The 26,689-nt window shown below is 43.2% G+C and overlaps 2 protein-coding genes across 2 annotated transcripts; one reads left to right on the forward strand and one right to left on the reverse strand.

The window, feature by feature from the left end:
* The first annotated feature begins 1,866 nt into the window (after positions 1 to 1,866).
* GKN2 (gastrokine 2) lies at positions 1,867 to 8,402 on the forward strand. Its single transcript, XM_057743436.1, has 6 exons — positions 1,867 to 1,878; positions 3,862 to 3,915; positions 4,344 to 4,481; positions 6,298 to 6,408; positions 7,061 to 7,217; positions 8,320 to 8,402. The coding sequence occupies exons 1-6, from the start codon at positions 1,867 to 1,869 to the stop codon at positions 8,400 to 8,402; spliced, it is 555 nt and encodes a 184-aa protein (XP_057599419.1).
* A 10,236-nt stretch (positions 8,403 to 18,638) lies between these two features.
* LOC130857781 (gastrokine-3-like) lies at positions 18,639 to 24,794 on the reverse strand. Its single transcript, XM_057743549.1, has 6 exons — positions 24,728 to 24,794; positions 23,363 to 23,416; positions 23,047 to 23,181; positions 21,321 to 21,428; positions 20,083 to 20,224; positions 18,639 to 18,950 (listed from the first exon to the last, which is right to left on the reverse strand). Exons 1-6 carry the CDS (start codon positions 24,737 to 24,739, stop codon positions 18,856 to 18,858), a joined length of 546 nt encoding a protein of 181 aa, XP_057599532.1. The 5' UTR covers positions 24,740 to 24,794; the 3' UTR covers positions 18,639 to 18,855.
* Between the last annotated feature and the right edge of the window lie 1,895 nt (positions 24,795 to 26,689).

Raw genomic sequence — 26,689 nt, forward strand, 5'->3', positions numbered from 1 at the left:
GGTTTGGACAGGACTTGGCACAGTTCTTTCAATTAGAATCACTCATGGAAGTTTAAAAGTCCACATGGCTGTGCCCCTTTTCAGACTCACCGAATAAGAGTGTCTACGATGTGGGTAAGGCCAGCAGAAGGCCCTTCCAGGTCAGCCATTTCACACCCTCAGTGGGGAGCTGGGCAGCTTACTCTTGAATTTCATTTATAGCAACTTTTACAAGCACAGCATTTCATTCCTCCAGTTTAAAAGTTTCACCCTTGAGTTGTGGGTAGGCCTATTTCTAAGTCTACCTTTTGGTCAAGAAACTTTCTGGAACCAAAAGACTCCTTGCTAATGCCTCCATCTCAGGAGAGCAAGAAGTTTCACTTAGCAACTAATCAGAGAGGACAGATGGTAATTGTAGTTACCAGTGTGGACTCTTTGTGTCAGATTGCACTCAAATCCGAACTCCTGATCTTAAAATTTGTGTACCATTGAAAAATTACTTAATTTCTGTGGACCTTAATTTTCCTACCTGTAAAATGAAACACAGTTAGAAAGTAACCTATAGGATTGTTATGAGGATTAAATGAATTAATATATGAATAGTGCTTAGAAAGTGCTAGAACATATTAAGTGCTCCATAAATAATAACTATTGTCATTATTAGACCTATACACTCAGAGATCCTGGGACAGGAGACAAAGTAGAGGGTAGAGTGTAATACCTCTGTCTCTCCTCATATCTATAGGTGTGATTTTAGGGGGATTTTGGAGCCAGATATTGGAGAAAATTTGCAGGTGTACTACAAAACTGTAATCCTCTTGCTGTTGCTATCTTAGAAAGATTTAATAAAACAGTACATTTTACATTTACCCCAGCTAAATAGCCAAGGTAGGGGAATTCCAGTGAAGTAGGTAACCCCCAAATTGCCCAAATGTCTGCTTTTTAAAAGCCCTATTTTTAAAAATCTGCTGGTTAGGAAGTCATTCCAGCTGTAGAACAAGAGCATCATTTATGTTATTTCTTTGCTTACTGCAGTAATTTTCAGTTCTAAACAGTTCTGCCATTTACAGGTAGTATTTGTTTTTGTATTTCCCCACATCTGAGTTCATGATTCAACTCTAATGCTGGCTAGCTCTTTCTGATATCACATTATAAAAATTACTCAAATTAAACTGTATTCTCTCTATTTTTTCATCTGAGGAGTTCTCAATGCATCTCAAGAAAATGAGAACTATATAAGTCATAGTTTTGATGGAGTTTTGGGCAAAGTTTAATGACAAATTCAGTTAACGCTGATAATTGGACAGAGAGATCTCTGAGTCTTGTTCCCCAGGGATCTCTGGAAATTGGCACCAACTGTAAATGGGAGGAGAAGTAAAGCCATAAAGCCTCAAATCAGGCCCCAGACACTGTCCGTGCCTCTAGTCTCATATCCACCTCTTGGGTGGAAAAATTCAACAAGCAAGGCAGGGATGAAAAGGCATTGAGTAGGGGCCCAACTCAGGTCTTAAGGGTGGACTTTGCCATCAGGGGAGATTTAGGAACATCAGATATAGATGACCACAAGAGGTTTGTATAGAACAGGCATCTTGCAATATTTTTAAAGGGTAGACATTGAAATCTCAAATAAAGAAGATAAGGGAATATTTACAGAGTGACCACGTGGCAAACTTTCACTAGTGAGTAATGAACCTCGCTGATATCAGGTTATGTGGTTGGGTCTCAGTCCTGATAAAGGAGTTTGCTGGGGTGTGTCAATGGTATGGATGTGGCCTTTTCCAAAGTGATCCTTCTGGAGAGAGATTTCCACACCTGAAAGCCAGTATAAAGAGGAGAAGTTGCACGGGCAGCCTCACTTGCTCCAGCAGCTTCTTCCTTTCAGGCAAAATGAAAATCCTTGTGAGTATTTGTTTATGCTTCTTTGTACCCTTACGGTGGCTGCTTGCAGAGAATGTTCATATCCAATGTGCCTCGGCTTTCAGGGTCTTAGACAACACTGCACGCTTATAAGCTTCTATGATTGAAATAATGCTGTTTTTGGCAGGAATAATGTTTAATATTAATTTGTCCATTGTCTGTTACTCGAGATGTTTACTAAAAAAATACAAAGAAAAAAATTGGAAATATCTAGGGAACTTTAATTTGTAATATTTTAATAATAATTCCTTATGATGAACTTTGGAGGGAATGTAGGCATTTTAGGACAACTATGTTTACTATCTAAAGGAGAAGCAGTGATTTAAAAAGAATACTATCAATAATGATAATAATAATAATGATGATGATGATGCCAGCTGTCATTTCCCAAGTGTGTACAAGGCCCTATGCTAAACATTTGCATGAATCATTTCATCCATTCACTTAAACAACTCTATGAGCTGAGTAGTATTGCCCCATTCTACAGGTGGGGAGATTGAGGCACAGAGGAATGTGATTTCCCCAGGCCAGTACATGTGAGGTTTAGTCTTAAAATTTCCCCATCTTAGGCCCCACTTACAGGAGCAATCATGGCAAAGCAATCCTGCCATGGCCACTCCAGCTGATTCCAGCCCTGATCCCAATCTCCCACAGCTCCACATTGCAGCGCTCCATGGACAGTTAGTTGACTATGTTATGGTCCAGAATGGAACTCCTTCCTCCAGACTCTATCCTTTATTCTCACTGAGCTGTTGAAGGAGAAAGCAAAATAATACCTCCCCATAAGGTGATAAAGACTGTCAGCTTAAAGAGTTCCCTCTCCCAGGGTATCTTAATTTTCTAAGAGGATACCTAACCCTAAAACACAAACCTGGAACTGTGGTATATGAATCATGGTATTGGGTGAGTGGTTATTTGGGGGCAGGGGACACTTCCTGAGCTATCTCTAATCATACCACTAAGGTGGCCAGCCCTTCACCCACCTATTCGAACCATTACACAGAATACACAGGAGAGTCAGAGGCTACTAGAGGTGCCCCGGAGTCTAGGTTGTCCCTATGCAAGTAAGCAGGTTGCACATCTGCACATATGTCCATGTGAGACATTCCACCCACAGTCACGAGGAGAGACATAATTGGTGAGATGCAAAAGGAAGTAGGAAAATCCCACTGACAGGTTCTAAAAATATCTGCCTTCCTGAAGACCCCCTCCATCAGCAGTTTCAGTGACAGTGCTGCACATTGTGATGTTCAGAAGAGAGAACACAAAACTGGGATCAGCATGTTAGATGAGACTCTCATAGAACTACAGCAAAATGTCAGCAGTGCTTCCATGCAGGCTTACAGTCTGCTGGCCTAACACTAGCCTGATGGTATCACTAAGGAGAATGTGGAGGTTTTCCTTGATATTGGCCTCAAAAGTTAATCATGCCTCCAAGCATCAGATTTCCAGTTTCCCTTTAGGGATCTACTGTATCTCTATCACCCATGAATCCGTTTTAAATCTTTTGTACTCTCTCAATCTCAAGGAAATAAATAATTTTTTAATTATAAAACAAAACTTGACTCCTGTATATACAAAAGCCAGTGTGAATACCACCAGGGTCCTCCCCTTAGTAAAATGAGTCCTTCTTCACTGCTCACCTCCCCCAAGGTTTTTTTTTTTTTTTTTTCTGGCTAAGAACATGCTTTTTAGAAGGCTGTGTTGTTAGGAAGGGTTGGAAATTTGCTAACAAAGGTAGAACCTGTGTCTGAAAAATAGCGTGAATCCAACAAATGTCTGTCAAATAAATGAATGTGTATTTCACATTTTGGAAATGCGCTGTTGACCACCCATGACCTCCCACCAGTGTCTTTAAGAATATGTTTTCTGAGATATTTGTATTTGTCTTGTCCAACATCACCTCATGTCCTCACCCTAAGTGACAGCCCTATTGTGAACAGATGTGACTGGTCTGTTTTTCAGATGGTATTTCTGGTGGCACTGGCCATCTTTGCGACACAATCTCACGGATATGAGGTGAGTTGGTTCACTATAGACTTTATATCTTGGAGATATTGGGAGAGAAAAAAGATACGAGATAATCTGAAAGACAGTAGAGAGTCCACATGGCCTACATGGGATGAAATTCCAGAAATAACCAGTAACAGAAACAACGAGGTTGATTCTTTCCAAACACAATACCTTACAAAATGTAACCCATTGCTTTAAAATGTGGTTAATTTCGTTTCTCACGTAATGCCATTTCTTTGTGTGGATATAATATGGTGAACGATGCGGAAGACCTTTGCTTTCCTATTTTAACATGGGCTTTGATCTGGGATGCCAGTGGAGATGTCAAGGTCCAATCTCTTGTTCAAAGCAAGAGAAGGCTTTACTTTGCAGGGAGGGTTGCCTTTCATATACACATGTTTATGAAAAAAACCATTATGTCTTTGTCAATCTAGGTTTATAACATCATCAGCCCAGCTGACACGGGTGGCCCTGTTCAGGAGACAATGACAATTGACAATGAAAAGAATACCGCCATCATTAACATCCATGAAGGATCATGGTCCTCTACCACGATTTTTGACTATAAACATGTAAGCAGCCATATTTTATATTCTTCAAGAATGGATTTCTAAAGGGTGGAGTGGCAGCCATTCTTTACACATTTGTATTCCAGGATCTATCCCTGCAATTCTTTCAGAATTTCCTTACCTCTGCTTTTCCCTTTAAATAATCAAGAAATTGATTAGAAACCAAACAAACAAAATAATTTCTAATTTAAAAATGCAATGAGACAGGAAGCATACAAATTTGCTTGACCTTTTCAGGTGGAAAACATAATCATATAGGCTAACTACAGGCTCGGAAAGTGCCTAGAAGAGTGACCAAAACCCAAGGCCAGGCATGGCACACAGGCTCTCAAAAATGTTTGTCAAATGCCTAAATGAATGAAGTAGGGGTTCTAATACAAAAAATTATGCAGGCAAAGAACAATCATGAAACAAGCAGTCACAAAGTAGCAGAAATCCAGAACAACTCTACATATTTAATTATGCATATGCAATAAGTCATACTTCTTCTGGAAGAATGAAAATATGTTAATTATGCATAAAAATATTAAACTATTTCCAAGTTTCAGTTACTGTTATTAACAATAAGTCCCAGAAACCTGCTCAGAAAACTTATTGTGTCTTTGATTCACTTATTCATTTGTTTGTTTTCCATTTGTTCCACCTGGATGATGAGCCTGCTTTTACCTATGGAGAGAGCTACACACTGTGGATATAAGTAGCCTGTAGTCTGTTGCACTGGACATTTGAACATGCCTTTCTTCCCCTTTTATCATAGAAACCTTCTCACTGCCTCTGCCCTGCTGGTATTGGGAGTTCCATGACACATTTGGACGCATAGAGTCCTTGAAAGATACGATTTACAACTAGTTGTGCTGAAATTGTTTTTAAGCAGATGTCAGGGAAATCACAAAAGTACCTTTAAAAAATAACATGGGAAAAAAAATAACATGGGAACAGGTGAGAATTTGGTTAAAACCTCTTCTACTAATCATCAGATTCGGCGTCAATTTTTGGATTTTAGGAACTGGCAATTTGCGAGAGCTGAAAAATAGGAACTGGAAAGATTTGTATGATATACAATCTTATAGGCTGTATAATTATTTGGAACTATGTAGAGAAAATTCCACTCTGGATGAAGATTCCAGAAGATTTCTCTTCACTCCAAGGACCTCACCCTCCATTGCTCTTCCAATCCCAACTTCCTCCAACCCATCCTTATCCAGCCAGCTTGGGTCTGAGGTGGAGAAAAGATGGAGAGAAGATGGTGAAGGAGGGGAGGGGAGAATCAATGAAACATGTATGTGTGGAGGTGAGGGGTATGTTGAGGAGAGCTTCTAAAGCATCACTGTCCAGTAGACCTTTCTGCAATGGTAGAAACCCTCTATATCTGCATTTTCCAATAGGGAAGCTACTAGCCACTTGTAGCTACTGAGCACTTGAAATGTGTAATGGAGGAAGTACATTTTAAATTTTATTTAATTTGAATTTAAATGGGCTGGTAACTAAAAACTGGAAAGCACAGCTCTAAAGAATACCGTATTTACTCCAAATTGAGGACGAGGCAGAACAGAATCAATAGAAAGAGACAGCGGCTTCTTCTCAATCTTTCAAACCCCAAACTGTAGACGCAAAACATGAAAAGTGGGGCATACACAAATTCAGAGATAGAAACAAGTGAAAAAGTAAAACGACTATGTAAAAGAAGTCGAATGGGTAGAATCGATTGCAGCTTGAAAATTTCATTGCGCATGCTCAAGGCTTTCCTCAAGGCCCATCCTCACCAAGCTCAGAACCCAGTGAACTCGGAGCGGCAGTAACCATGCTCTTGCTGCTTCAGGGCTACATCGCATCCAGGGTGCTCTCCCGAAGAGCCTGCTTCATCCTGAAGATGAACCATAAAGCCATCCCTGCTCTGGACCAACTCAAACGGTACATCTTCGAGAGGAAGGTACGTCTAGGGTAACCCTAAGTATTCCCTGTTCTTGAGCCACGGGATACTGGTGCCCATGGAGAAATGAAGAGGGTAGGGGAGAAGATCATAATATCATACCTTACTGTGGATATGGTACTCTCCAATTTTAAGCATCTTCACATTTATTGATTTTAGAGCAGGAATAAATCTCTTAGCTTGAGTTCCACCATACAGCCCCCCAAACAAAAACTTGTAATAAATTCCAGTGTCTTTGTAGAAAGGACTAAACATTCTCTTCTCAGAGCAAGGCTTTAAGAAATAGTGATTGGCAGGTAAAATGAGTGAAGTTATGCTATCCAATTATACACAATGGTGCAAAGAAATACAGTATAGTGAGAATAAACAAATACTGCGTGAGGCTAGGAACCTGAGGTTTAATTCTTCTTTTGTGCCTTTTCATCGGGCACAGGATTCACCCTCTCTGAGTTTCATTGTCACCAGCTGCAAAATAACATTGGTAGTAATGAGGCTTCTCTACAGACCAAGTGGTCAGAAAGAGATGGTGTCTTGAGATCCCTGACCACTTCCTGTTTAATAATTTGAAAGAGAAAAAATCACAATTTAGAATAAGGTACCCCAGATTATGTCAATTTATTTCATCCTATTTCACTCTATCCTACTGATCTAGGCTTTGAACAACATGTTCTCTGACAAATATATCTGGGTCAAGTATAACCCCCTGCAGTCTCTGATCACAAATGTGGATTGGTTCCTGTTTGGATCACCCATCAGGCAGCTCTGTGAACATATCCCCTTGTATAAGGGGGAAGTGGCTGAAAAGACATGTGAGTACCAATAAATCATTCCTTCACCAAATTTTTTTGACAGCTCCAATATGTCAGCCACTCTGCCAGGTGCTGTGTGAGATACAAATAAACATGAAACATGCCTCTCAATTTGGTTTACTTTTGGAATTAAATATCTACCATGTGTGGAAATAGTGCTAAATGTTAGGGAGACAGAAATGAAAAACTCTGCCTTTAAGAAACACATAGTCTGATGGAGAAGTTAATGAGTTAAGACAGAGAATGGAATAAAAAAGATTTCTGGGGACCAGGGAAAACCCATTGGATTCTCTAAAGTACAGTGTGGTAACTCTAGTTAATAATATGGTATAGCATACTTGAAAGTTTCTGAGGATAGATATTAAGCATTCTTACTACACACACACAAGAGTTACCTGTGTTGACTACACGAGGTGATGAATGTGCTGTCTTGATCTTTTACAATGTATATGTATATCAAATTATCATGTTGTACACTTTAAATATGTACAAATATACTTGTCAATTATTTCTCAAAAAAGTTAAAAAAATAGTCTCAGAATCTAAGATAAAATTGGCTCAATAAAGAGCAGGCAAAGTGGACTGAGACAGGGAATCAAAACCCTGATTCATCCAAGTAACATATGTCACTACAGTCATTACTGGTATTTTTAGACAAAATTGCTAAATATGACAGAGTGGACAGAGTGAAAGAAAAGCTGGGTCACAGGTGGCAAAGTCAGGAGAAATTCCCCAGAGCAGTGGAAGGTAGATAAAGAAGAAAAGAATTAGCGTTTATTAGCTTTCTATTGCCCAGAAAAAAAATTAAGATTTTTTTCATTTCATAAGGTCATTAGTACTTATTAGTAAAGATACACAGGCATGCCATTAATGCAGAACATTGTAGCATCAATCGAGTTGAGCCAGAGAGCACTTCCAGAAATTGTCAGGCTCATTTAAGCTAATATATTGTTGCTCTTTGCAATAGAAGTATAGCTAAAATCTTGGGTAACATGAAATTACATGTACATCCCCTAGTTAAGACATTTACAAAAGGGCATTGGTTTGCTGAATTCTAATAATTTCTTAATTCTCTTTCTTTAAAATTTTTTCCCCTTTTCAGATGATACTGGTGTTGAAGGCTGTGCAAAGGCTGGGTTGCTGGGCATCTTGGGGATTTCCATCTGTGCAGACCTTCACATTTAAAGGCATCAGCCCACTGGTTCCATCTTTTCAGAGAAATTCACCCTTGGTTTCCACTCAACGGCCAAATTAAATTCTATCTCAATGTCCCAACTAATTTTGAGATTCAGTAGTAAAACATAAATACTATATTTATAGATATCTGGGTGTTTGCTTTTTTTTGTAAGAAGCAAAGGGAAGCCAAACAACGTTTATGTCAACCTATAGAAGAAAAGAATTTGCCAGGACTTCAAGTAAAGTGCGTAGCATGAAAATTCCCAGATAAGATATGTGAGTCACATACAGGCTGGTCAGCTATATACAAGTCTTCATTTTGCATTTGACACTGAGACCAGCTGCCCATCTGTGCATCCAACATACTGGACACCTAGGTAGAGCAGGGGCTTAGGTGGCATGGACCTCTACCTAGTGAGGGGGATGGATTATTTATACCTGTATCAGACAGCTTGACTGCTCAGCTGAAGAAAACAATGCCCTCTGGCAAAGCACCCAGCTGTGAGGGCCATTCATATACCTTTCAGCTGATCAGAGAAGTAGACTCAACCTTAATAAACACTGTCATGATATATTTCATCCCAGAGTGAGGAGAGAGAGGGAGGAAGAAAGATGCACATTACTGAAAATCTTTACAGGAGTGAGGACCAACAGGGAATGTCAAGTCAATATGCAGAAGGAAAACAATTTCTAGTATTTCAAATAAATTGCATAATGTGGCAAATTCCCAGATCGTATAGTTGGTTATCATATGGAGTGGTCAGCAAGTGCAAGTTCAGAACAAAGAGGAACTTCTTTAACAAGAATTTCTGTCTTCATCAACTGCTCCTATCCCTAACACTATACATCTACTCCTTAATAGCCATTAGCACTGGGAGAGATATGCTGGTAAGACAACCATAATAAAGAAAGTTATTTTCTTGTCAGGGAAGTGAGTCATTTACATGAAAACACTTGATAATAACAGTAAAGAGTGTATAATAAAGTGCTAAATGAATGGTAGAGTGTTCTAGCTGGGCCCTTAGTGTTTGCGAGTGATGGAACCCAAGTCAAAATAACTGAGGTGGGGGTGGGGATGGCTGGAATTTATTGTCTCATCTCACCATAGAAGGATAGGGATATTCTGGTCTTGATTTGGGAAGTTAGCACTAGATGCTTGAAGGTGGCCAGACTATCTTTTTCCACTCTCAGCTCTCTCTCTACATGTCTGCCTCAAGATCTTACACTGGCTTTTTCCATGGTGGTAAAACCAACATCACTCTGAGCCCCAGGGTCCCCATCTTCCTTGTGTCATCATCAGAGAGGAAAGGACTCTTAATTCTAATTTCAAATTAGCTTTAACTTGAAAATCTCTGGAAAGAAGCCTAATTGAATCACATGGGGACACGTTCTTACTCCACTGGCTGGGGCTGGTGTGGGTGGCATAGAGGAAGGGGTGTTGTGATTGGCAACTTCCTTTGGAATTTGCCACTCAGGACTATGTTATTCTTATTAGTTTTTATACTGTTATTACCATTTTAAAAGCAGAACTTTGAGTTCTGCTTTCTTTAAATCAGTTGACCCTATTCAGTGCTGCTGTCATGCTGAATACTTATTAGGAGAAGCAGGTGGAATAGGCCAGGCACATGCCTAAAAGGAATGAGTCCAAATGTAAGCTACAAGGAAGCTGGGGCTCCATTAAATCTTCTCCAGAAAGGAGCCCTTTCTTAAAGGTTGGGGAAGGAAGACACTAATTCTGTTTTCATTTTTCTCTCAAGATATTCTCTAATTTCTCTTTTGACTTCTCTTTGACTCAAGTGGTTTTTTCAGAGTGTGTGGTTTAATTTCCATATACTTGTGAGTTTTTGTATTTTCTTTTTGTTATTGATTTCTAGTTTTATTCTATTGTGGTTGGAAAAGATACCTGGAATGATTTCAATCTTCTTAAATTTGTTAAGACTTCTTTTATGGACTAACATGTGATCTCTCCTGGAGAATGTTCCCTGTGTGCTTGAGGAGAATGTGTATTCTGCAGCTGTTGGATGGAATGTCCTGTATATGTTTGTTAAGTTCATTTGGTCTATAGTGTTGTTCAAGTCTGCTGTTTCCTCATTGATTTTCTGTCTGAATGATCTACCCATTATTAAATGAGTAGATTAAGTGGGGTGTTGCAGTCCGCTAGTATTACTGTATTGCTATCTATGTCTCCCTTCAGATCAATCCATGTTTGCTTTTTATGTTTATGTGCTCTGACACTGAGTGCACATGTATTTATAATTGTTATATCTTCCTGGTAGATTGAGCTTTTTATCATTATCTGACAACCTTCTTTGTCTCTTGTGACAATTTTTGACTTAAAGTTTATTTTGTCTCTTATAAGTATAGCTACCCCTGCTCTCTTTTGGTTCTCATTTACATTGACTATCTTTTCCATACCTTCACTTTCAGCCTATGTGTATCATTAAATCTAAAGTGAGTCTCTTTTAGACAGCATAGTTGGGTCTTCTTCTGTATCCATTCATCCACTGTATATTTTTGATTTGGATATCAATTTTTCTAACCACAACAAAGCATCAAGGATACTAGGGGAGCTTATCTGTCTAATAAAGCTGGCTCAAGAGAGCAGGCATGACCCAGAATAGGAGTGTGCCAAAGGCGTTTTTGCAGATAGTTTGGTGAGGCTTGTAGATGGAGTTCTTATTTCCTATGAAGTTTTGTTCCTCACAGTAAATGACACACAAACAGGATATTACTCAGCCCTAGATAAGAATGAATCTTATCATTTGCAACAGGGATGGACATAGAGAGTATTAGCCTAAGTGAAATAGTTTATACAGAGAAAGGCAAATACATATAATTTCACTTACATGTGGAATCATAAAACAGAACAAATGGGGCTTCCCTGGTGGCACAGTGATTAAGAATCTGCCTGCCAATGCAGGGGACACGGGCTCAATTCGTGGGCTGGGAAGATCCCACATGCCGCAGATCAACTAAACCTGTGTGCCACAACTACTGAGCCTGCACTCTAGAGCCCGTGAGCCACAACTACTGAGTCCATGTGCTGCAACTACTGAAGCTTGCAAGCCTAGAGCCCGTGCTCTGCAATAAGAGAAGCCACTGCAATGAGAAACCCGTGCACTGCAACAGAGAGTAGCCCCTGCTCGCCACAGCTAGGGAAAGCCCTTGCAGCAATGAAGACCCAACACTGCCAATAAATAAAAATAAATAAAAAATAAAAAATAAATCTTTATATAACTTGGTATATAATCATTGGTATATAATCGTTCATAGTATTCTCTTATGATTTTTTTGTATCTCTGTGATACTGCTTGTTATTTCTCTTCTTTCATTTTTAATTTTGTTTATCTGGGTGCGCTCTCTTTTCTTCTTGATGATCCTGGCTAATGGTTTATCATTTTTTTAAATCTTATTTTAAAAGCCGGCTCTTGGTTTCATTGATGTTTTCTTTCTTTCTTTTTTTTTTTTCCTGTGTCTCTATTTTATTTCCTCTCTGATATTTATTATTTCCATCCTTCTGCTGCCTTTGGGCTTTGTTTGTTCTCCTTCTAATTCCTTTAGGGGGTAGGTTAGGTTGTTTATTCATTGAGCATCTCTATAATCCTTACCTTGTACTCTTTATCAGGTAGATTGTTTATCTCAACTTTGCTTAGTTCTTCTGCTGGGGTTTTATCTCATTCCTTCATTGGAACATATTCCTTTGTCACCTCATCTTGCCTGGTTCTCTATTTTTATTTCTATGTATTAGGTTGGTTGGTTTTGTTTCCCTATATTGGTGAAATGACTTTATGCAGGAGACATTCTATGGGGCCCAGTAGCGCACTCCCTTCTGGTGACCAGTGCTGTGTGCTCTAGAGGCGTCTTCTGTATGGGCTGTGTGGCCCCTTTCTTGTGGTGGGGTTGACTACTGTGGGCACACTGGTAGGTGGGTCTGGCCCTCATACTGGTTGGATGCAGGCCCTGCCTACTGCAGAGGCTGATAGCTGTTGATGGATGAAATTGGGCCCTAGCATGACTGGCAGTGGTGCCTGGGGGCCCCAGGGCTATTGCTGGCCTGCTAGTGGGAGTGCCTTTGGCTGGTGCTGGACCTCTGGTTGATGGGGCTGTGTCCCCAGTGGCTGGTTGCTTGGACTGAGAGGTCTTGGACTGCTAGTGAGTGAGGCCTGGTCCCAGCATTAACAGGTTAGAAGGAGGACTTGAAAATGGTGTTTGCCAGCTCCAGTGCCCTTGTGGTAGAACTCTCAGAAATGTCTACTGGCAGCACCTGTGCCCACAGGGTGAGTCCCAGTTGCCTCCAGCCGCTTCAAGAATTTCTCCAAGGTCAGCAAATGCATCTGATTTAGGCTCCTCTCAAATTACTGGGCTTTGGAGTGTGTGATATTTTGTGTGCACTATTTAAGAAAGGAGTCTCTGTTTCCTATAGCCCTCAGGCTTTCCCAAATGCAAGCCCATTGGCCTTCAAAGCTGCATATTCTGGGGTCTCATCTTCCCAGTGCAGGACTCCTGGGCTGGGGAGCCTGATGTGGGGTTTGGACCACTTGCTCTGCAATTGTGATTACCCTTCTGTTTGTAGGTCACCTACCTAGGGTGTAGATCTTGACTATCCCACATCTCTGTCCCTCCTACTTATCTTGTTGTGGTCCCTTGTTTATATCTTTAGTAGAAGATCTTTTCTACTAGTGTTCAGGTCATTCTTACCAATAGTTGCTCTGTAAATAGTTTTAATTTGGGGGATACCTGTGGGAGGAATTGAGCACAGGGTCTTCCTACTCTACCATCCTGGCCATTCCTCCTCCTCATCTATTGTTGATCAGAATTTCCCAATTTTCTACAGCAAAAAAATCCACTGACTACTTAATTTACATTCCCTATCCATTTCTTTCCTGCCAGGAGAACCTCAATGTGTTTAAGTTGCTGTTAAAAAACCCCTTACTTTTAGGGAATATATTCCTTACTTTAGTTCCAAGTCTTCAATAACACTTAGTCTAAATTGGTGGTTTTCAATTGGAGTGTGGTCTTTTCTACTTTGGAGATATTTCACAGTGTTTGGAGACGTTGTCACAGCTGGAGGGGGTGCTACTGGAATGTAGTGGGTAGAAAAAGGCCAAGGATGCTGCTAAACATTCTACAATGCACAGGACATCACCACAGCAAAGAATTCTCTCACCCCAAATGCCAATAGCGCTTAGGGTAAGAAATCCTGGGCTAAATCTTATTTTCCCTAAGAAAATGAGGTAATGTCAGTTTCCTCAGCTTGTGATTGGCCTATGGGTGTCATAACTCCTCACTTCTGGTCAATGAGATCTAAGTGGAAGTCTGTTAAGTGGGGCTTCCAGGAAGAAGAGGGGCAGACTCAGATGGCATGCAGCTCTGCCCTTTGCCCTTTCCTATAGTCCTTCCCTCAATGTGGACATGCTTCTGATGGCAGGAGATGCATCTGCCATTTGGGGACCACCAGGGAGCAATCCTGAAGAGGAAAGTTCAGGAAAGAAAGAAAGAGCTGGAATGCCTGATTACATCATTCTAGTGCAACACCAGCTGGGATTTTCTCTCCCTGGACTCACATGATACAGATCAACCCCTATCTGCTTGAGTCACTGTGACTGTATTTTCTTTATTTGCAGCTAAAAAGCATTCCTTACGAACACACCTAAAAAAGATGGAGTTGGTCCAGTTGGCACACATATCCCAGGATCTGAGGCCACTCCAACACTATTGTTTCCACTTCTCTTACCCCCACAACTCCTTTGGAAATTCTGGTCATCACATTGCTGCACTTGTGCTACAGAAAGGCAACGCTGTGTGCTACTCATAGAATGACTGAGAAATAAATGGTACTTGGAGACCACTGTCTAGCTTGGCTTGGCCTGCTCTTCCTTCTGTTAATCCACACACCATCCCCTGTTGCTCCTTCAGCTCCAGGAGCAATGTGTGAGGTTGCAGAAACTCTGATGTGGAGGGCTCAGGACACATATAGGAACTGAATGAAGTGTTTCTTGAGATTTGGAGGTCTAGGGGTCTACCCCACTGTAAGGTGGTAAGTACATTTTCCCAGCATCCTTTTAACCACTAGTGAAGTTTTCTCTGGCATGGGTCCCTCCTGCTTATGCTGCAGCATGTGACCTAGTGAAGTGACTCCCCTCACTACCTCTAAATAATACAGCCCACCTCTCAACCTTTCTCTGAAAAGTCACCATTACCTAACCCATGAGGGCATGGACTTAGGTCCATGGCACTTGGTCAATGGCCAACCATCCTGTCCTTTTGTTAATTACCTTTGGGAGCCTCGCTATTCTCCTGCTTGTCCTGACCTGATTGCTATAATAGGCAGAATCTTGGGGTAGTTGCCATCCCTTTATAGTCTGAAGCTGGCCCCCACTCTATGGGTCCTGCCAGACTAGATTTGATTTTTGCTAAGAGCTCCTCAGATTCCATCCATGTCCCTTTCTACTCCCTTAGGGTGAGGGCTGGGGGAGGGTAGGCCTGGGAGTAGCATGAAGGAACCCTCTGGGGTGTAGGGAATGTTCTACATCTCCTTCTAGGTGATGGCTATATGGGTGTATATACGTAAAAATTCATTGAGCTGTGTACTTCAAATCTGTGAACTTTACTGTATGTTATATCTCACTAAAAACGTTTATGTATTTTTAAAATGTAAAACACAATTGAATACAAAGAAGACCCACCCAGTCTGTGGCAGTCTTAGGAAACACCACATACTGGCCGTTGCTGTAGGGAGCCCACAGCAGCGTTGAAAGGCTCGTGCTCCAGCCCCACGTGCCTGGAGCCAGGCCAGAGGGCCAAGTGCTGCGGGCGAACGACGTCCACCACAGCAGCAGCTCAGCTCCAGGAGGAGGGCCGAGGGCGCTGCCTGGTTGAAAAGTGTCACCAAAACTGATGAGGTCAATGAAGATACTCCTCAGGAATAACCGCCAGATACAGCTTAAATTGTGGGGATGGTCTCTCCACCCCAGGCAGCTGCAGGAAGAGGAGAAGCGGCTCATTCTTGGCAGGATAAGGGGCCCCACTCCTGACCCCTGGGGAAGCTGAGCACGTGGAGTGGGCAGGCAGCCAGAGAACAAGCACTGGGCAGCCACTACCCTCGGCTGGTGAACCAGCCCACCCACACCCACAGACCTGGGACTCGGGGCCAGTCAGCTCTTCCCGAGGCTGCAGAGAGGCAGGCGTGATGAGGACAGTTAGGGGTGCCTGCATCTAGGGTGGAAGCGGTGGGGCCAGCGAAGGGAGCAAGCTTCCCCCTACAAGGAACCCTGTCACAGGAGCATCATTTGCTGAACTGGGAGGCAGGGAATTTGACCTCTGTCTTGCCCCTCCTCTCTGAGAGGGGCCTCCTGGGCAAGGGTGGAATTTTTACAAGAATCTCAGAGATTTCTTGGAAGGAGGGTTTTGTGCCGTTCCCAGCTGGGATTTAGACCAAGGACCTCCGATGATCCCTCCAGTGCATGTCTGCCGGAAGATAAGGACAAAGCCGAGGGAGATTGAAAGCTCAGGAAAAAGGGAGCTGGGACACGGTCGTATCCCAGAAGTCCTAGACGGGAGGAGCACTGCGGAGCACACTGTGAAGCCCTGTGCTCAGATTTGTCCCAGTCCAGTCTCCAAAGGGCTCATGCTCCAGGCCTCAGCGGGGTGGGTGGGGACTGTGAGCAGAAACAACAGAAACGAAAAGCCTTTTTTTTCACTACAATTTCTCTAAGGAATCAGGGCATACGCTGAAGTACTGATGCCGAAACGTGGGGTGTCAGTAGACTCGAAATAGGAAATAGACTTTCCTATTTCAAGATGAGTCCGGGGGGGGGGGGCGCATGTTCCTCTGACCCCCTGAGGCTGAGACGGCAGCATCTCTCCAGGGCGCATGCTCAGTGGAGGGGCGGCAGGGGGCGGAGAAGGCTCAGCTGAGAGCGCGGTGGGCTGTGGGTTTCCAGTCCCCTCGGCCCAGTCCTAAGAGGCAGCATTGGAGATGTTGGCGGAGGTCAGTGACAGCAGCTGTGCCAAGAAAGATGGAGGAGGGGGAAGAAAAGAGAATAGATGATTTCCCTGCTTGGAAGACAAATGGGCTCATTCTTAGCCCTTCCAGGGACACTCAGAGGTTATTGCAAAGGACTTAGCAAGAAGCTCGAGTTCTTCAATCACAGATGGAGGAAACAGCCTGTTATGAATATCAGGGTGACTGTATTTTGAACAGAAATCTGGTGGTCTTGATACAGATGGAATATGTTTGGGTCAGGATGATGGGCACTGGTTTGAGATTAAAATATAGTGAATTTCACGGATGGTTTAGGTGAACTCTCACAGATAAATGTTAACAGTGATCATTAGCAGGGTGATGCTGTAGGCTGGACTATTTGTATCTCCTTAACGTCATATGTTGAAACCTAATCCCTATCAAATGGGATTCGTCCCTTATAAAAGAGGCCCTAGAGAGCTCCCTCGTCCCTGCCACCATATTAGGACACAGTGAGAAGGCAGTTGTCCCTGAACCAGGAAGTGGGCCCTCCCCAGACACCAAATTTGCTGGTGCCCTGATCTTAGGCTTCTTAGCCTCCAAAACTGTGAGATATAAATGTTTGTTATTTGTAAGTCACTCAGTCTACGACATTTTGGAATTCTGTCCCTCCCAATCCCAGCTCCTAAAGGATCTAAATCCTGGTACACGCCTGGAAGATTCTTTATAAGATAAAAATTGAGCTTCTAAACTGAAAGACCAAAATCTACCTTGACAAGCCCTGTAAGGCCTAGAGGGCTGTGCTTGTTGTTTCTCAGAGCTGGTACAGAGCTACTGCAGCCCAGCCAACGGCAGCCAAAGGTGATGATGCACAGGAGGGCAGCAGCCCTGGAACCTAGATTTTCCTGAAGGAAAGCAGTCTAGCTGGCAGAACGTCTGCAGGGATGGTAACAGAGGGAGATGTGTGTGGTGGACGCCCGGGGGCTCTAAAGTGTCCTGGGAGTAACAGGTATGTGGCAATGATCAGCAGCTGAGAGTCCGAAGTCCGGAGGGGAAGGCTCGACGGGCACCCCCACACCATCACAGAGGGCTGGGGAGCAGGGGTCCAGGCAACTGTAACAGGGGCTCAGGCACAAGGGCCTAGGCAGGGACTGGTCCTGAAGTTGCTGGAGGCTAGATGTCAGGGATAAGGCAGATACTGGTCAAGGACGGACGGACAGCCATGGGCACTTCACTCCGGGACTCACTGGGCCAAGCCCTGGGGGCCCGGATCATGCTTTGTGGTCCTCTCTGGGCCTCTGGTTGACCAAACCTTGGCGTATCTCATCTGATACTTCCACCTGAATGCTCTGTGCATGTATCTCCATCTGCCTTATCCTCGACGAGCTGCTTGTGACCAAACCCATAGTTTCAGAGCCTCTGGCCTGCCCAACCATAACTTATTTAAGCCCAGTTAGAGGTTTATCTTGGGCCTTTCTCATGCAATCACTTTTCCATTCAGGGCTGTAGGTAACCACACCACATCACGACTGCACAGCTTGCGCTCCTTTCTATTTCCCGAAAATCTAAAATCGATGCTGAGGTCATCCCGAGGCCTCGCACTCCAGGCGCATGCGCCATTCAGCACGCCGACCCCCACACACCCCAGTCGCGTCCTATTTACCCCAAACTCCGCCACGACCTCTGGTGGACATCTGTGTCTGTATTTCCAGTACTCTTTCCTTATTTGTTCTGGTTTCAAAGGTGAAGGGCCAGGGATGTTCTGTATGCTGTGGGAGAGGCTGACTTTCTGTCCTTCCCAGTTGTAAGTATGGACAGTTAAAGAACCAGTGCAAAGAGGCCAGGTATCTTATTCACTTGTAATAGAGAGCAATGCCTAGGTGCTCCCACGAAGGTGGGTTAGACCAGTTCCAAAGAGAGGTCTTGGAGGTCTGGTTCATGTGCTTGACTCTCTCTCAGGGATTTTCATGGTTCAGGGAGGGCCACAGTGAATAGGCCTCCACAGAATCTGAGCATCAATTTGCAGGAGACAGAGATGTGACCTCATACCTCAAAGCTTAAGTCTGTGCTATGGTGTCTTTTTGTTATTTATTTATTTATGGCCCCAATTCTGAAGGGATTCTTCAAGGGACACCCTAAAGCGAGGCCCTTAGAAGTGAGAGATTCTAGAAGAGGCACATCCTCCTTTGCACCGTGTTGGTATGTGATGGCGTGGACAGCATGTGGATGGGAACCCAGTAACTGGAGAGAAGACAGTGCAGGCAGGGAGGGCTCATCTGCTAGACCAGGGAGGTGAGGAACTTTATTGTTCTAAGCCAGAGGGAGAAAGTGTACCCAGTTTTTAGATTACAGAGCTGGATCTTAGGTCAAAAGGGTGAAGGTGGAGGCCTGAAATGAGCAGCTTCCCATCGGCAGTGGTGGGCTGGGTCCCCGAGCTCTGGGTTCAGGTCAGCGGCCCCATCCAGGCAGGTCTGCTCTCCATGTGGCCTACCAGGAGGTTCAGAGCCCAGGGATCTCCCCACAGATGGTGAGTCCCAGGAAGGACAGAATTTGGACTTCAAAACAGGAATCGGGGTCAATAGCCAGTGCACTACCTTTGAGAAGAAAGAGAAGCATTTTGTTTAAAAGCTCACTTAACCGCTCTAAGACCCCCAAGGAGAGTGGACATATCATACGTTGTGCCTAAATCGGATGTGATGTTCAAGACAACGTTACTAGCCAGAGACTCTGGAACAAAATGGAAGCTCTCGTCAATGCTGTAATAATTGGCTCCACATTCTTTTTTCCTATTTCTTTTATTGTTCTTTAATCATCCTCTTTAACCCCCCAGCCCCTCAAGTTCTCTTTGTTTTCCTGCTGGAAGTTCCTATTGTGAAGAATCCTTGTTCATTGGGTTAGTTTATACTAAGATGTGAGTGGCAGGCAACAACCTAATGGGAAGTGGTTACTGACTCTATCTGGGTCAGCACGCAGAGTTTGCAGTCTTATCTGGTAGCTTTCCAAGCCTGTCACCACTGATCCCCCACCATATCCCCAGCAGGGATGCCAGCCACTGAGACGTTCCTTTCCCAGCATGTGATCTATAACTATCAGGGTCTTGCCTTCCAGCATCTGGGCAGCCTGAGAAAGAAGAGGACTGAGAACCCCAAAGCAATGGGCCTCCAATGGGGGGTGGGGGGGGGGTGCCAGGCACTGTGCTGCTTGGGCCGGGGGGAGGGAGGAGAGGAGGAAACTTTGGGGGAGAGTATCTACCAGCTGACCTAGAGGGGTGGGATAGGGAGGGTGGGAGGGAGGCTCAAGAGGGAGGGGATATGGGGATATATGTATAAATACAGCTGATTCACTTTGTTTTTCAGTGCAAAATGGCACAGCATTGTAAAACAATTATACTCCAATAAAGATCTGAAGAAAATAAATAAATAAATAAGTAAATAAATAAATAAATAAATAAATAACAGGAAATGGGGAAAAAAAAATCTGGATGGTGAAATGACTGTCCTCAACCTTCTGGTAAAGCTAAGTTAACTCTGCTTCCTGTTTTCAGGGATCCCTGGTGTCAGGAGTTATCTCTGCCACCAGGGGGAAATACATCTCAGGCCTCATTATTGTTATACCCAGTAGCAAAGAGAGGGAATAGACCTGAAAACTGTCATTAGAATTTGCCAAGAACCGAACAATCATACTGCACCGTTTGCCTCTCCCATGAGTTTCTAGTTACTAACAAACCTTCTTTTTGCTGTTGGGCGAAGTAGGTGGGGACTTGTCGGCACATGTCCTTGATGGGCGCTCCATACTGGGCTAAGTTCTTGACCCGGTTGGGCAACACAATGTAGGTGAGACCTCGAGTGGATGGATAATGTTTTAAAGCCTGGAAGAGGTGGCATTTCAAAATGGTGAGACAGCAGATAGATGCCGTGCAGCAAGGAGGAAGAGTGAGAAAACTATTCCTGTGCACAAAAATAGCCATGAACCCGAACTTGCCCTTGAATTTTGTCTGTAGCAGCAATATCCTGTCTGACCACAAGGTGACGACATTCCTCCAAAAAAAATCTGTGTGTCAGCCTGCGTGTCCCTGGGACGCAGTACTCCTTTCACCCTTAAATTCTCAACTCTTCCAAGGCTCCAGTGCTTTTCTCATCTCTAATGATAACATACAATAGATTTAAAATTGTGTGTTTCATTTATATTATGCTTTTACTTGTTATAAATCAGATAAGGGGAATACTTTCTACCTCTCTTTTAAAAAATTGATAATTTGTTTTATTTTTATGTGACCCCAAATGCATTTTTTTTCCCTAAGAATCAGCAACCCTCCTGCCATGGACATTCATTTTGCCCAAATGTGCTGGGCAGGTTATTTAAGCAAACGATGCCAGATTTCAATGACTTGCCAAGGACCTCCTGATGATTTTTAATTTATTTGACAGCCCTTGTCATTTAAGAGGCCGAGGGGGAGAGAGTTTCAGCAGTCCTGGGTTCATTTTACATTAAAGGTAATATATATGTATGTGTGTAGAGGTGTGCAGGGGAGGAGATAAGGCACGAGGATAAAAATGCTCTATTAGTTTACTCTAATTAATTTATGAGGGTGAGTCAAAAATTATCCTCACTCTGACTGTAGAATTTATAAAAGTTTTAATATAACCAGAATGCAGATAATTTTTGATTCACCCTCATATGTTCAACTATTTATATTCACTAATATGTAGCTCACACCCTTTTGGAATAAACCAAAATTATGGCATTGTATGGAGTTTTCATTGGTCCATTTTCATTCATATGATGTGATTTAAATGGGCCATGGACTGGACTTGGAGTCCTTTGCACAATGATGGAATTTCATAGGCATTAAGAACAAGTATGAACTGAACTCCCCCATGTATACAGCATCATCCTAGGAGGTCAGGATGTAGAGTTGGAAAAACCAAACTAGAAGGGGACCACAGTGAGCTGGTCTCACTTACCTGGTGGTCCAGGGCCTTACTAATGTCATCCAAAGTTGGGAAGACAGCTTCATCCATCTTGGTCAGGACACAGGCCATCTTGCTAAACAGCTTAGCCACCAAGATGGCCTTAAAGCAACACAACAGAACGCTGTCATTCATTCAGTCACAATATAGTGGCCTCCTACTTGCCATCAGTGCTGTACGTAGCTGTCCTTCAGACTGTGATGTGGAGCATCACGGCAGAGGGTGGCCCTGAGTACCAGAGCAAAGCACCAGCAGCAGGACTGGCAATGCACACAGAGCCCTGCTGCCCCCGAGGGCCCGTGGCACTGTCACTGCTGCAGGCACCATGGGAAGGTATCCCCCAGGGCACTCTGCATGTCCTTAACAGCCTGGGACTGGAGTGGTAGGGTGTCAGCCCCAGTAACAAAGCTGAATTTAAGGTCCTGTTCGTGGTCCTCAGCTGCCTCCGGGACCCTCAGCTTCCCCATCTGTTAAGAAGGAAAAGTAGACCCTCTCCCACAGGGATGCCATGAGGGGTGAGACAAGATATTGCCTGCTTGTGAAGCCAGTGTGTGAGTTAGAGTGCCCTCTGGATGTACGGGGTGAGGAGGAGCCTGGGTCGGGACCTCTAGACTCAGATCCTGGCTCTGGGTCTGCCTCTGACCACTCCTGTCGTGGCCCTGGACCTGACCTTCAGCTTCTCTGAGCTTTGCAGTAAGGCCGCGGTTCTGCAGCTGAGCCCGGCTGAGCCCGTCTCCCTCCTCCAGCCACAGCAGTTCTGACTTCCATTCCATAGAGTGGAATTTTGTGAAATCTTTTGTTGGAAGAAAAATCTCTATGGCTTAAAGCAGAGTTGGAAATCCCTGGACCGCATGTCGTCTAGGAGGACTCAGGAGCTGTGTCCTTGAGGAAATCGGGAGCAGGTCAGGTGAAGAGTGAGGGGGATGGTGTTCGGGGAGGAGAGCAAGGGAGGTCCAGGAAGGAGCAGAGAGAAAGCCTGTGATTGTGGGGTCTGTCCTGAGATGTCCAGTGTGGAAGTGGGCCGGGGGGTGGGGTGGAGTTCCAAACAGCAGGGACTGGACGGCGGAGGGCCATCCAGGGAGTAAGGAGTATGGGCTTTTCCTTCATTTAATCCTCTCAGAGTCCTTTTGGGTAGGAAAGGCAGCCATTGATTCTGCTTTGCAGATGAGGAAACTCAGCACACAAAGCCTGTCATATCTCTGGTTATAGAGCTTTTTCTATCAAGGAGCCGTCCCTTCCCACTCCTGCCTCTTTCTGCCAGGTCATACCTCATCATATCTGACCATCTGGGCACGTGGAGGCAAGGTTTCTAAAAGTGAAGATAAATTATTCTCCTGCTTTGGAAATAAACGGATTAAAATCTGAGATCAAGACACAAGAACCTCTATAGCACATACCAGTTATAAGAAATCAGGGTTCTTGAAATGGTTCTCTTATTTCAGAGGCCTTCAGGAGCCCTGTGAAGCCAACACAGGAGAGGAACACAAAGGGATTCCTAGAGACCACAGAAGTTCCTCCTATGATCACTGACTCGAAAAGAAGTCACTGCCAATGCAGGAAATCCGGTCCGTTATCTAGAGAGATGTATTCCTTCAAGATCCTAAACCTAGAGAAAGTCTATGTAGACAGGGTCCTCTTCTGTCTGGAAAAGCATGAAGCTAAATATTGGAGCAGACAAGGCTTTCTTTGGCATTTGTAATGAAAGTGTTCCACATCTTACATTCTCGTAGTCCAAGACTCCATCCCATTCACTCAAAACATTGTTGTCTCGGATGCTGACCATACCTCGAAAGGCATTAACATGGATGCTCTGGGTCCCAACAGATCCATCCAGAGGATGGCTGTCACTGATGTTCTGGAGAAAAGCAAGCAACAGGGAGAACAGTTGAAAGTCCAGATTTCCTGCATTGCCCATCTTTTGCAGGTTTAAAGGGGTCCTCACAAGAAATTTGAGGGGGCCATTCTGGATTATCACCTTTGTAACACTTTTGCTGATGGAGGACCAGACAGGTTGGACCTTTTCCACACTCACTTACCATCAGGGCCAGAGATGGAGTTAGGGAGAAGATCACAAAGAAGGAAGATGCAATCTGAAATGGAAACAAATATCAGTGCACCTCAGTGGTTCCTTTAGACTCAGATGAACCCAGAGCCTGGAACTCAGAGGACCCCCCAGGGTTGGAGGCTTCTTAAAAGATCTATAAGTTTCACAGTGTCTCTTGCCCTAGAGGCCTCAAGCATATCAGGAGACTGCCATTCGGTGTGGTTGATATGGGATGTGCTGGCTACTCAAGAAGCAAAGCTTTATTATTCATTCAGGGATACCTTTAGTTCTGCTCTACATCTACTGTCAATCGCTGGGCAAAATATTAGGCATCATGGCCAACCACTTGATCTGCACATAACAAAGGACCATCAAGTCAAATTGTAAAATAAGTGATAATTCAGGTCCCTAGTCTTTCATTTCTGTACCTCTCTCTTTCTTCCCAACCAGTGGGGACACCCTCTCTGTCCCCTCTGGAATCTGGTACCCTCCTGCTTTTCTTTTCTCTAGAGTCTCCCACCTTGCCTGAGCATAAAAAATGATGCATGACTTATTTACACCTTATTTTGAAATAGATTTTACTCAGGTGTGACTAGTTCTTGAGATATTTGCAGTGAATCGTTTGCGCTTAGTGTGACTTGCCTTACCTGTTGAAGGCATTTCAGGCATCAGACAGTAAGTGAAGGAGAAATAGAGGGACAGGAACAGGCTAGGATAAGTGAAGCAGTGAACCTTTCCCTACACCTCACAGTTCATTATCTGGTCTACTTAAGGTTCACTCAACTCAAGAGCACTTACAACATAAGCTGAAATCGACAGGAAACCCTCTTGCTCCCCTTCCCCACAATATCCTATGCAATATTCCACATGTGATGACACCATGAATGTGAGTTGAGATACATCTTCAAAGAAAAAGAAAACAGCTACTCTCTGAACAATAACCGCAACTCAGTGAGGTTAACCAAGGAAAAACATGTGATGCAGATAGCAATAAGATTCTATTAAACGATTCTTAGAATTGGTGCCATATGGTAAATACACTTGAAACTTCCTTTGCTGAAAGTTTATAAATGAGTCTACGAAGAAAAGACCCTAACATGTGAATATCTACTCAATCCCCAAAGATTCTTGACATTTTAAGAAATTAGTTATTAGTTCTTTGGGGAAAGACACATCATTCTGATGTTCTAAAAAGAGTGGCTTACCAACAGGGAGGTTATGTGCCAAGTTAATATCTGGAAGTTCTATTTAGGATTAATTCTAAGAGTCCATGGGAAAAAAAGGAACTACTTGCTCCATGGCTATTCTAGCTCTAGAAACATAAGCACTTATATTCAAAATCAGAAAATATACTTACAAGGTGTTTCATATTGCCTCTCTCTCAGACCCTAGGCAACTGCATGCACAAAAGAATTTTCATGTCCCATTTATTTTCTAAGTCTGATTTATATAGCCTTGGACCTTTCAACTATTACCATGATTAAGGATTCTGGGGAATTAATCATAATCTGGACACCTTTCGGTGGGGTGTGGTGGGGGGAGGCAAGTTTATGTAATCACTTTTATCACTTTTCTTTAACTACTTCTAAATATTTTCCCTTTACCCGGATAGCTCCACTGGTGGCAAGGTAAACATGGCAAATGAACAAGGCTTTGCGGGCTGGCATGCCCATAACATTAACAACTGAGGTAAGGATTGCAAATAGTAGATCTCACAAAATGGTCCTGATGCAAAATCCATGAGTTCATTGTTTCTGTTTCTTGATTCCAAAGAAGTTCTTTACTAACAGCGGAGGTGGTTAAGAAAAACCTTATGAAAGTGAAAGACAGATTGTAACTACAAGATTAGATTGGAAAGCAATCTGGTCCACCTCTTTATCCAGACCCCAAATCACATGATTGGTACTGCAATGCCCTCTGCCCACCCACCAAGCTGACCTCATTTTACCTCTTCAGACATCTACCACTGGCTGACTTTCCTGATATTCTGATATTTTGTTTCCATATATGGCTTGTGTCTCTCCTCTCAGCTTTCATTTCAGGGTGTTTTTTCCATGAAGGACCATTTGAGCAGGCCTGGAACTCCTGAGACAAAAGAAACACCTTTTTTTTTTTAACTTTTTATTTTTTTATTTTTTACAATAAACTGCATATATTTAGAGTGTACAATTTGGTATCCCAATCTCCCAGTTCATTTCCCCCCAACCCTCTCCGCTTTCCCCACTTGGTGTCCATATGTTTGTTCTCTACATCTGTGTCTCTATTTCTGCCTTGCAAACTGGTTGATTTGTACCATTTTTCTATAGCCCACACATATGTGTTAATATACAATATTTGTTTTTCTCTTTCTGATTCACTTCACTCTCTGTGACAGTCTCTACGTCCATCCATGTCTCTACAAATGTCCCAGTTTCATTGCTTTTTACAGCTGAGTAATATTCCATTGTATGTACGTACCACATCTTCTTTATCCATTCATCTGTTGAAGGACATTTAGGTTGCGTCCATGTCCTGGCTATTGTAAATAGTGCTGCAATGAACATTGGAGTGCAGGTGTCTTTTTGAATTATGGTGTATGGGTATAGGCCCAGTAGTGGGATTGCTGGGTCATATGGTAGTTCTATTTTCAGTTCTGCAAGGAACCTCCATACTGTTTTCCATAGTGGCTGTATCAATTTACATTCCCACCAGCAATGCAAGAGCGTTCCTTTTACCCCACACTCTCTCCAGCATTTACTGTTTGTAGATTTTCTGATGATGCCCATTCTAACCGGTGTGAGGTGATACCTCATTGTAGTTTTGATTTGCATTTCTCTAATGATTAGTGATGTTGAGCAGCTTTTCATGTGCCTCTTGGCCATCCGTATGTCTTCTTTGGAGAAATGCCTATTTAGGTCTTCTGCCCATTTTTTGATTGGGTTGTTTGTATTTTTGATATTGAGCTGGATAAACTTTATATATTTTAGAGATTAATCCTTTGTCTGTTGATTCGTTTGCAAATATTTTTTCCCATTCTGAGGGTTGTTTTTTCTTCTTGCTTATACTTTCCTTTGTTGTGCAGAAGCTTTGAAGTTTCATTAGGTCCCACTTATTTATTTTTGTTTTTATTTCCATTACTCTAGGGGGTGGATCAGAAAAGATCTTGCTGTTATTTACGTCGAAGAGTGTTCTTCCTATGTTTTCCTCTAGGAGTTTTATAGTGTCTGGCCTTACATGTAGGTCTTTAATCCATTTTGAGTTTATTTTTGTGTATGGTGTTAGGGAGTGTTCTCATTGCATTCTTTTACATGTAGCTGTCCAGTTTTCCCAGCACCACTTA

This window comes from Hippopotamus amphibius, chromosome 7 (assembly GCF_030028045.1).
Source record: "Hippopotamus amphibius kiboko isolate mHipAmp2 chromosome 7, mHipAmp2.hap2, whole genome shotgun sequence".
Taxonomy (NCBI): Eukaryota; Metazoa; Chordata; class Mammalia; order Artiodactyla; family Hippopotamidae; genus Hippopotamus; species Hippopotamus amphibius.